Source organism: Callospermophilus lateralis, chromosome 17 (assembly GCF_048772815.1).
Source record: "Callospermophilus lateralis isolate mCalLat2 chromosome 17, mCalLat2.hap1, whole genome shotgun sequence".
Classification (NCBI taxonomy): Eukaryota; Metazoa; Chordata; class Mammalia; order Rodentia; family Sciuridae; genus Callospermophilus; species Callospermophilus lateralis.
In genome coordinates this window covers 27,621,428-27,633,669 of record NC_135321.1, presented here as the reverse complement: position 1 = coordinate 27,633,669, position 12,242 = coordinate 27,621,428, and the positions used below count along the sequence as shown (strand labels likewise).

Here is a 12,242-nt window from a genome sequence, read left to right as displayed (position 1 = left end):
CAACTTTAATGAGATGATGTGGACTGAGACTCATTTAGATTGTGAACATTTGCATGAAAATGGGTACATCTAAAATGACTTGAAATTGATTCGTTCCCAAATGAGGGTTAAATATTCTTTTATTGCCTTCATTCCCCATGCATATCATCATTTAAAGAAGTACCTGCCCAACCTGTGTCCATAGGTACAGAGATGGCTTATCAGTGAGTTTTTCCAAAGGAGCAGTTATCCAATAGGACTGTGGTCTAGGGAAGATCTGCCTGCCTCTCTTCAGAGGGAATCACACTGTGGTGGTGCAGAGGATCAAAATAGAGAATTGTCATCAGACTGCTGCCTGCTCTCCCCAGCATCAGATTTGTTAGCAGCCAGGTGTTCAAGCTCATCAGTCATTATACCCCAGTGCCCATGCTCTGATAGATTTCTAGATTTTCCCCAAACTATGTGTATTTTTCTCAGTAGAAAAAAAAAAGTTTAGCACATATTTAGACTTTTTAAATATATTAACAATAAAGAAGCTAGGGAGTAAAAGTAGACACTCTCTCCCCACCAATCCTCCCTGAGCTCTCTGGACTCAAAGTCACCACCAGTGCTTGGATACATTTCCTTACAGATGATCCTCCATGCACTTCAAGGATATTAGATGTTTGTTCCTAGCCTGCCACTGGCACACCTGCATATTTTACCAGCATATATGCACAAACTTGTTAAATAACCACACCTACCCATGTTTGGGTATCTCAATGGTTGTGCCTTGTAATCTTTCTGTCATAGAATTTGATATTTGTCTATCATCACCTTCAAGATGCCATGAAATATAAAATTCAGAAAAAGCATAGATGGCATTACTATTTAAATGTGGCATCTTAAGCGGGTGTTTCAGAGACCAGGGTAGGGAATGAGGTGAAGTTAATAGAAGGCAAAGTAAAATGTCAGTGTGGGTTTCTCCTTAGGTCGTTACAAGTGCCTTTTCCAGGTATGATACTACAGTGTCTGTGTCCTGAGCCTGAAACATGCCTCAACAGACTGGGGTGGTGATTAGGTGTTACAGAGTACAGCCAGGCGGACCAAGATGATCCTGGGTTTCGCATCTAGTTTTCTAGAAACTTCCAGCTCTGACATAAAGAACAGTATGAGTTTATTCAGCTTTCCCTTAAGCTCTCAGAAATGTTTTCTCCTCATCTGTAAAATTGAGAAAACGGTAATATCCTCACCACATGCTTCACAGGGTTGTCACAAGGCCCAAGTGAAGCTGATCTCACTGTGGCAGTGAGATAATGGTACTCTGCGAAGGTTGGTTGCATTGGAAAAAAAAAAAAAAAGTGTCAAGAAATACGTGATAAAGCCCAGTTTGTTGTTGCTGCTGTCAGCGGTATGTAGCCCACAGATGAAGAGACCCTGAATACCTGCCCATTGGCTGAAGGGTCACTTTGGTCATGTCCGGAGAGAGAACTAAACTTTTGCTTACTGGTTAAAATTGGTTCTGAGGAAGCAGTGGATTATAATAATTATGATATAAGTGATAATAATGATGATGACAATGGCTAAGTAGGATAGACTATGTGACAGATATTGTTCTAAGCACCTTACATGAATTGACTCATTGAATCCTCACAAAAAATCCAACAAAATAGTACTGTTACTATTCCACTTCTGTTTGGGGGTTTTCTTTCTTTCTTTTTTCTTTTTCTTTTTTTTTTTTTTTTTTTCTGAGACAAGGTCACATTAAGAGGGTATCACTAAGTTGCTGAGGCTGGCTTTGAACTAGCACTCCTCCTTCCTCAGCCTCCTGAGCTGCTGAGAACCATTCCACTTTTTTTTTTTCAATTAATTAATTTGTTCTAATTAGGTATATATGAAACAGAATGCATTTCAGTTTATTGTACACAAATGGAGCACAACTTTTCGTTTCTTTGGTTGTACACAATGTATCATCACACCATATGAGCAGTCATACATGTACCTAGGGTAATGATGTCCATTACATTCCACCACCTTTCCTGCCCCTGTGCCCCTTTCCCTTCCCTCCCTCCCCTTTGTCCAGTCAAAGCCCATTCCAACTTTTAAAGTTATAAACACATAACACTTGAAACTGTAGGTTTAAATAACTGTGGGTTAAGTAACTTGCTCTTGATTTCACAACTGAAAAGTAGCAGCATCTAGGTTCAAGCTCAGGAACAAGGTTTCAGAACAGTTCATGAGTCTACCAGGCTTTTCAGCATCATCAAGACAAGTCTTGGGATGCTTGTTAGGCTCAAACCCTCAAAGGTCCCCAATTTGGCAAGTCCTTAGCCTCCTGACTATTGACACATACAAGTCTCCACAATACATTTCCTGCTCCATCAGACTGGGTTTTTGTTTTTTTTGTACATATATTACTGTACATATTAATAGGATTCAGTGTGCTATTTTGATCCATTCATACAGGTTTCCTGCTTGAATATAGCCTCCTTTTAGCCATCATCCCCCCTTCCCAGCCTCTAGTGATTACTATTCTACATTCAGATCTGTGTCTGAATTATTTCACTTAACATAATCTCCTCCAGTTCCATCCATCTTGATGCAGATGACAAGATTTCATTCTTCTAGATGGATGAATAATATTTCATTGTGTATATATACACCATATCTTCTTCATCCATTCATCTGTCCAGGGCACCCAGGTTGATTCCCTCTGGATCCTGCCCATTCTCCCATGTGCTCTCCTTGCTGATCTAAAATGAACTCTGCCAAGCTTTGCCTCCTCTCTCCCCAACTGTTTTCTGCAGCTAAGAACCTTCCGAGCACCTAGGACGAGTGATACATGAACTTGTGTGCACCTGCACCACAGCTTTTCCTTCTCATTTAGTCTCATCTACCCAGCTGCGATGAGCAGCCTCACTGGGGTGGAAACCATAGGAACCCCCTTTATTCTGCACAGCATAACCTTTGTAAAGATGGGTTGCTTGATCTTCCAAAGACTAATGGGATGCATATCCTCTTTCACTAGGCCTGTGCCCAGTCCCCACTTCCAGGCAGCCAACCTGGAATGTCATCACTCCTAACTTCAGCCACAAAGCCAGTCATGGCTATGGCTGTTTCTTTTCCTTCAAATTTTCTAAAATGTCATTTTTTTGGTACCAGAAGGAGTTCAAATCATTGTACTATTTCCCAGGATCATATTTAGGTTTTATGTTGTTCGTCATCCTGTTCCTTTAAATCAACTGCAGGTTTTGGGTTGTTTTTTAGGGATGCCAAGTCCCCACTTAAAAGTGGACCAGACGATAGTGCATAGTAAGAACGAGGGCTCAGTGTCCACCGGGATGACCAGGAAGAAGCCAGCTGTAGTTGACAGTGTCTCAATTCCACCCACCCCGATGTTGTCTCTCCTCGCCGCCTCCGCAGCAACATCAGATGCAGGTGAGTAGTTTTCAAATGTTTTGGGTTCGCCACCATGAAGATGGGGGAGGAGAAGTCCCACTAGGAGTGACCTGTTGAGTGCAGGTAAGAGTTCTCTATTGAACCGACTCCCATGGACGCTGAGGAAGGGAGCAGCTCAGCACTGGGTTTTGCTCATGGGAAGAAGAAAAGCAGATTAAACATGGAGCCTGGAGGTAGGGACGCTCTCTACAGCTTTCCAGTTTATTCTAGTACTGGTCCAGTGAGGACCAACTATATGATAACAATATTGATTCCTCTTTATTAGCCTTATTAGTTATTAGTCTCTGCATCAAAGGCCTTACGCACATTATTCATAGATCTTGCAAAGAACTCTTATGTCTGTCCTCATCTTCACAAGAGGAAGCTAAGAGGAAAGGCACTTGCCCCAGCAAGCTGGGGACAGTCAGGGTTCCAAAGCCCATATTCTCCCACCCTGCCTTTCATCACCCTGTGTGCTCATCACTGTTGAAAAATGGCAGTCACAGAGTTTACTTGAAGCCTTGCTACATTCCACCCCACAATTTCACCAACTCCTCTGTCATTTCCAGGATCCTTAACAGTAGTTGAATTCCTTCTTCAGATAGCCTTAGTTCTCTGCAGCCTGACCCCTTCCACCCCTGCCCTGTTCTACACCCCACACCACCATCTCCCCCAGCCCCTGTGCCAACCTCGCTTTGCCAATCTCACCTCTGCCAACAGGTGCATGGGCCTTGAGTGTGACTTAACACTTGTACTTGGGGACACTCTTGCTTCTCACTTACATCCTGTAGCTCTTCCAGGCTCAGCTGGTCATGACTCTACAAACACCTTTAGTGACCATTGTCTCTCCTGTGCCTTTATTATCTTCTGACAGACAACATAAGGAAGGGCCTCCTGTTTAGCTTCTCCCCTGTAACAAAGTTGTACACAAGTAAGAGGCAGGGTCCATGAATAGATTCTTCCTCTCTTTATGAAAAGCAGAAGGAAGGCACCTTCCATTGATATCTGCTGAATAAATACATTGATAAATGTGGTAAGCCTGCTACAGCATTTAGAAATGCCTGTCATGATCAGAAACCCAAGAGGAAACTCATTATTGATATTCACTCCAAACTCATCTTCTCATTCAGCAGGTGGCTTTAGGCAGAGAACTTGTCTGTATTCCCACCTCCTTAGTGGAAATCACTAGTAACCAGAAAATGAGCACAATTAAAATAACAGAAAGAAATACTTGGAAGGACACTTCCTAAACTGAGTTCAGCAAAATATTGGCAGATGTTCTTGTGGAATGTTATTTATTTGTGTGTGTGTGTGTGTGTGTGTGTGTGTGTGTGTGTGTGAAGCAAGTGTAGGTAATACTGCCTTCCCTCCTGCAAGGGCTTTCTGGGTGTTTGAGTGACATGTGCTCATTGTTAGGCCCTGGGAGGGGAGGCAAAGAACTCCACAATCTTATTTGATCACATGACTTGTTTTTCTGGGACTAGCTTTTGAACTTATTATGGACACAGGATTCTCTCCATTCATTTGAAAAAAAATCTTGCTTTAAAGGAGTGGGATCGTGAACCTTTGTGCCTTTCACATATTGGGTGTGAAAGGTTTTTTTTTTTTTTTTGGTAGAAATGGCAGGTAAATGATGTCAACAAGGAGAATAAGAAATCAAAGAAAGGAAAATCAGAAAGGAATGGGGGAAGGCCGCCCCCCAAGTCTTGATGGAACAGTGGCACTTTTGTGAAAGGGAAGAGGGAAACATGTGGGCAGACTTCCGGAAGGGGAAACTGGTGTCAGGACTGAAACCCTGGGAAGACATCACTTAGCTAAAGTAAAATATTTGGTCTGTGGACTTCACTACCGACCCTGCTAATTTTTTATTCAACCTTGTCAGTTAAGCATGCAACCCCTGCCTTTATGGAGTCAGAAATCAGCCTGTTGCGCCTTTGTGGGCCAAGCATAAATATTTTCTGGGGGACAAAGATAAGTGGTCTCCCAGTTTTCTACCCTGCAGTCTTTCCACTCAGTGTGAGTGACACCATTCTTAGATGACATGCTTATATACGCTTGTACCCAGTAATGGACACATATGCCGAGCAGGAGAAAGAAACGGGTGGGTATTAGACTTTTAAACCTGCCTCTCCCGTAATCAGAGCTGAGCCAAAACTCTCCTGTTTCAGGATGCGGGAACAGGCTGTTTAGTTTTGGCAATACTAAAAATGAGACCCTCATGAGAATTGTACAGATTTGGTTCATTTCCGGATCTCAGGCTGCCGAGCAGAACTTTTGGGGGGAAACAAGCCAGAGATCTCCCCAGGTGCTGGAAGCCAGACCTTCCTGAGATTTCACTCCCCACAGATAAATGGTTTCCCACAAACCTGAGAGAGTTGGGAACACACTAGCTGGGCTTGTGTCCAATGCTCTGTTTCACACGTGAAGAGACAGATACCTCCTGAGATGCACAGAGTTGCCTGAGGTCATACTATTGGATGGGAACCCAATTTTTTCTGATTTACTGGTTGATTACAATGGAACCCCACTTCTGTCATAGGCCCAACATGAGCAAAAACAGATTTGTTTCTAACTATGAACCTCGACTTCTTTGGAGAATAGTCTGATGGAGTAGGTTGTGCTCACCAAAATCAAGTTTTTGCATTTGATTTCATTTAATTGGGCGCCATAGTCATATCTATTTCTGATGAGACCCCTCACTTGATTTTTCTTTTCTTTAGAGTGCCTGTCATCATCTTCTGGCTTTATGCAGAAATCAATTTATTGATAGCCTTTTTCCTAACAGATAATCATTTCTATAGTATAGTTCTGGGGAAGTAGAAAAAAAAAAGAAAGAAAAGTTAGACTAAGTGGTAAAACAGAGCAAAATTAATCCAAGAAATCACTGAGAGATAAGAAGATATTGAAATAATCTAATTAACTAGAAATTCCTTTTTAAAAAAATAATGAATGCTAAATGACCTAGCACAGTTTCTGACATATAGTAGATGCTCAATAAATAACCACTGCATGAAATGAATAGTGGAGAACAGGAGCTGTATGCCTCTCCAGTATGAACAAGATGGGAGATGTCGGAAAAAGACGTGCTCAATCTTGAAAGTACTTAACAATCAAACAGAAAACAATTGACAGGCACATTGTAGGCTGTTGGTAGATACTTGCCAAATAATTGATCTGTAGTTTTTTTTTTAAAAAAGGAACATTTCTCAACTTGTTTTATAAATTTATGATATGGGAGAAATGAGTGAGTGTGGGTAAAAGGTTTAAAAGTCTGTCCTAGCTTAAGTGCAGGAGGAACACATGGACATGCGCATGAACCAGGGACCACCCCTCCCATGAGTATTTTTAAGGCACTTTTTTTGTTTCTCGGAGTCTGAGATGCATACTGATTGTGAAGTTATTGATTTGTTGGAGGGACAGCGAAGACACAGGAGAGTGTGGCCACTGAAAACATGTCAGTTCATGAGCTACTGGGAGACTGGGAAGGGAGAGGCAGGGATGGCAGTGGCTGCCACCAGTGCTCCAGCAGGTCATCGTGCATGATCAAACTGCTCAATGGCTATTGATCGGTTGCAATCCCCTGGCACGGGAAAGGAGGTCTGATTCAGGGGAGCACCACATCATTATTGTAAGTAATTAGGGCTAATGCAGTAAAAGCTTCAATAAAGTTTGTTCAAAGTGATGCATAATTTGAAACAACTTCTGTAACACTTGCCCAATAATGATTTTATAACCATATTAGATAATCCATACCTGAATAAGTCAGGCTAATTTTTCTTGTCTTCTGCATATTGAACTAACTTCTCAGAGAGGTCATGCAATGTATAGAGAATTTATGACTTTACTCTGAGGCATGTGTTTTCCTTTTTCCCTTGTATTTAAGATGAAACTATGTTAATACGTGCAATCCAAATTGTAGTAAGAAGTCAGTAAAACATCAGGAAACAAAAGCTATTATGATTTTTGCCTCTAAAGGTCTAGATAAGGAGTGATGAGAAATCCAATATATCCTTTTTGTGCGTTCTCTCTCTCTCTCCCCCCCCCCCCAATATTATTCTCTCATCTTTAGTCCAAGAACAGCAACAAAAAAAGACATGTATTCAGGATGCTGTTAATGAATCTCCAATGATCAAGGTATAACAGAACAAAGTAGACTGAGCACAATTCTCAGGCTCTATAAGTTTTATCTTGAGGAGAATCCACTACTCTCCAAGACTATATAATTTGCCTTGTTCTAAAATAGCATAAGTAAATGAATGTATTTAAGCTTCACAAGTCTATTAAATCTGTAGGCATTTTTGCTTCTCATGACTGAGACTGATATTGTTAGGTAAACTGATTATTAACCAAACTTTTAGCCCAATCAACATCAACTATACCTGTAATCAAGATGCAAAACCTTAAGCATTAAAGATCAATTACCTTTTCAAATACTAGCGTGAATTCTTAATTCTAATGGTATCCTAATGAAGTCCAATGTGCCAGTAGCTGGAAAACAATGATGATGTAAATTGTGTCTGGCACCCAATTTTATGATGCCTGGTTCTTCTCTCCATCATTTTCCATCTGTGAGGAGGGTCCCGAATAGCAAAACAGTCTCTGGGTGCAAGAAAGCAATGACTAGGAATTTAAGAATTGAACAATTATTTTTTTCACTTGGCATTTTTGAACTTATGTGGAACCATGGTCTAACGTTCCTAACCCAAATAACAAGCCAATTCAGCCAATGTCTTATCTTTCAAAAGAACCAGAGAAAATAAAAGTAAAATTTAATAGGATTTGAAACATCCCAGGGGTACAAATGTATATATTGAAGAAATCTTCAAATTGTGAAATAAATTCCTATGAACCCAGATTAATCGATTAAAATATACAGTACAACACCTGAAAAGATCCAGAGAAAATAAAGCTTAATTTTAAAACAATCATTCAAATTGTCTGAAAAGTACCCTACCCATAGATGCATGCTGGAGCATCAGAAAATAAGTCTGTGTCCAGAAAGCTCTGCTAGAAGTGTCAGGCCCAGAGCAACTGCTCTCCCTTCTCTCTGGGCCACTAGGGTGCCCAGCAGGGGCAGAAGCTGCTGGGTTTCCTGAGGGTCCATCACACCAAAGCCTTTCTGAAAAACCACCAAAATTATTGTTATTTTTACCCTAAAAGGAGTACATGAACTCTTTTCTGATTTAATCTGGATATCCTAAATCGCCAGAGCCATTTCTGTGGCCCAAAGCTATATCATTCCAGAGAAGCATCAAATTCTGGCCTCTGCTTTCCACTGGGCCTCATCTTGGAAATCCTGGCCAGCTCAGCACTCCTTGGGATCTCCACTGCCAGAGCATGAGTTTCTTTTCTTTTCTTTTTTTTTTTTAATTTTTTAATACATTTATTTTTTATTTAAGATAGAGGCCTTTTAGAACTTTATAGTCATGTATAATAGTGGAATTCATCTCAACAAAAGTATTTTTTCATTGGTTCTTTTTAGTTGTAAATTAGTAGAATTCATTTTGATATAATTATAAAAGCATGGACTATGTCCTATTTCTAGTTAGGATCTCACTCTTGTAGATACACATGATGGTGAGATTCACTGTAGTGTATTCATGTATGTGCACAGGAAAGTTATGTGACATTTATTCTACTGTCTTTCCATTTGCTATCCCCCACACCTTCCTTTCATTCCCTAATGTCTAATCTACTGAATTTCTACTCTTCATCTGTCCCTCATTGTGGGTTAGCCTCCACATGTCAGAAAACATTCAACCTTTGGCTTTGGGGATTGGCTTATTTCACTTAGCATGATAGTCTCCAAATCTATCCCCTTACTGGCAAATATCATAAAGTCATTCTCATTCTCCTTTATGTCTGAGTAATACTCCATTGTGTGTATGAATGAACAAATGAATATATACATCACATTTTCCTTAACCATTCATTTGTTCAAGGGCATCTAGGTTGTTTTCATAGCTTAGCTATTGTGAATTGAGCTCCTATAAACATTGATGTGGCTGCATCACTGTAGTACAGAGCATGATTTTCAAAGGACTCAGATCAAAGCTTCACGCCGCTCTTTAACAAGGAAAATAGCATGCTGGTAAAGTTGGTCCAAAACAGAATTAGAGGAATGGGCATCGGAGAAAGGGAGGCATTGGAGAAAACATGTTGAGTAAGATTGTTCAGTTAACATCCTACTAAGCAATAAACACATAACCTCTATGCTCATCTTTCCTACCAGAAAAAAAAATAAATTATTTTCCTGGGCAAAAACCTCCAAATTAATATAGAGACTGACAGGTTCTGGCCTTTGAGTCTGTAGCAAATAGCAAGTGCAAGCGCTCACATCTCCCTAAGTAATTAACAGTCCTCAGGCAGACGTCACGGTGGAGTAAAAGGATATGCACCCTTCACTTTCCTTGTTGCTAAGTTTGGGCTTGTTTTTCTTACACACCATGGAATGCTCCAGTTGAACGTGATTCAGATTGCCTGCATCTACACCTCGCTAAACTCCAACTTCCACGTTCATGTCTGTAAAATGAGGAGAAAGTATCCCCAGAGTAGAGGACTGTGGTGGGGACCATGTGAGATAACACTTAGAAAAGTAGCTTCCCATGTATATCAAGAGCTCAGCCAATGGGAGTTATTATTGCTGTTGATATTATTACTGTTATTGTTATTATCTGCTTTCCATCTGGAATGTTTTTCTCTTCTATATTTACCCTCCATGCCACTTGATTAGCTAATTCATGCCTGGTCTCCAAGTTTCAGCGTATGTATGTGTCTTAAGTTCCAAGACACTGACTTTAAGAACTGTTCCAAGCTCAATTTGGGTACCACAGTCTCAGTGCCACCATGGTGCACTGTATAGTACAGCGTGTCTGTGTCTGTGCCCACTCCTGTGTCCCACACCCGGCTGGAGAATCATCCTCTCTCCAGTCATACCTTAGTTAACTTGGAAACCCCAACCCCTAGCACTGAGTTGGCAAACAACAAATAATCATTAAATATAGATCAAAATGCATTGTGTAACAACTGCTTCCTGCACAACAATTTGGTAGATGCCAATATTCACTCTAATGTTATATTCATTAGAGTAGAGAGACAACGATTTCCTTTTATTTTCCATATCAGCACCAGAAACAAACCATCCCCAGGATGCTTAGCTGAGGGTGCAACCAGGAAGGACCCTCCAGTCTCCTTGTTCTACAATGGCAGCCCTGTCCCAGGTTAATCCCCCAGAGCATCTTCAGGGAAAATTATTTTTGGGTAAAGAGTCAGCCCACAAGACATTGTATGTACATACAAGAGTGTATTTTTTTTTTTTTTTTTCAGAGAAGAGCTGGGGAATGTACACACTAGATGTCCACCTTTACTCAGGTTTATGGAATTTTCAGGATGAGCTAGCTACTCAGTGAAGGACTGGAGATTACATTGACCTATGCTGTACTTGAATTATTTTATGTGATGGTCTTCCACTGTGGCTGGAATATTGGCTTCCCTAGGCAGTGACCACTTCCAATTCAGATTTTGTCTCATTCGATGAGTTGGGCATCCCATGGATTCTTAGACCCTTAGAACAAAAGGAGCAAAGATAAGGGAAATAAAACCCAAGAATGCTGCTATTGAGCAATTCACAGTCTTGTTTTGGTGACAAGAACTTTGTGTGCAGAACTGGGTACATAGTACATACTCAATAAACACACCTGGACTTAATTTAGCTAATGATTTCCTCTCCAGAACTGAGATATTTTTTTTCATAAGACAGGTTTAATGACAGGTTCGAAAGTGCTGTGTCTGTGAGATGTTTAACTCAATTTATCTTCTCTGAATGCTTCATACAGATGATGCTCCCAACCACCTCGTGCCACAGTCAGACTTAAAAATAGAGTAATGATAATAATACATTTTATCTTCTTCCCAGTGATAGTATCATTCACACCTCCATTGAAGCCCAGTGGGAGGCTTGGCTGTGAGGCACTAGTCGCAGGGGGGGTCAGGTGCGATTATTGTAATGAGCGCACCACACTCAGCGAAATGCCGAAAAGAAAACCTCCCATACGTGAAGCGATTTCTATTAAGATACTCGTTTTAAATCAAATATTCAAGCTCTTCTTTATAAATGGGGAGAGAATGAAAAGAGGCTCTTCCACGGGCAGATTTTATGTCGCTGAGAAGGAGAGAGCGCACATATTTTATGATCAGTTTTGAGATGAAAGTTCGGTGCCTGCCTTGTTCCCCAGCTCTTTCCATTTCCAGAAATCTAATTAAATTGTTGGTTTAATGGTGGCGAGATAATTTAGTGGCAACTGAAAGCAGCTATGTTAATGAGAAGGGGCACCGTGCTTTGGGTTTCCTGTAATTAATGGGAGAGTTTTTGAAAAACTTCTGGGTTCCAGTGAAGTTGGTAGGGTGAGCCCAGCTGTTGAGACTGAGGCAAAGTCTTTCCTGCTCATTGCTGGAGAAGTCGCCTCAGGCATTGTGGAAGAACTGTGTAAAGACTGTCATTAAGTATGATCTTGAGTGGTCCAGTCAGCCTGCAGTCAAGTCTAAGAGCAGACAGTTAGCAAGAGGCTCGGGGAGAAAGGAGGCAGGGAGAGACCAGAGTAAGGATCATAAGACTGTCATACCCAGAGAGAGAGAGACAGACAGACAGACGAGATCACTTACCCTTCTGCCCTCCCTCCTACCCCTGGGAGGTGCTGGAGTAATCCTAGCCCATCTTCCCTGGGGGCCTCCTTCTGTTGCTTCCACTGGAGTAGACTAAACAAGACTGGCCTGGAATAGACTAGAAGGGAGCTTTGCCAACCACCTCATGTTGCCGATGAGAAAATCAAGCTCAGGATCAGGGTCAT

The 12,242-nt window shown here is 41.1% G+C and overlaps 1 protein-coding gene across 1 annotated transcript in view; it reads left to right on the top strand.

Moving 5' to 3' along the window:
- Nucleotides 1–12,242, top strand: part of Setbp1 (SET binding protein 1) — a 349,315-nt gene that overhangs the window by 321,030 nt on the left and 16,043 nt on the right. Inside the window, exon 5 of the mRNA XM_076836772.2 lies at nucleotides 3,226–3,396. Within this exon, the coding sequence (XP_076692887.2) occupies nucleotides 3,226–3,396 (171 nt within the window). The remainder of the gene's footprint in view (nucleotides 1–3,225; nucleotides 3,397–12,242) is intronic.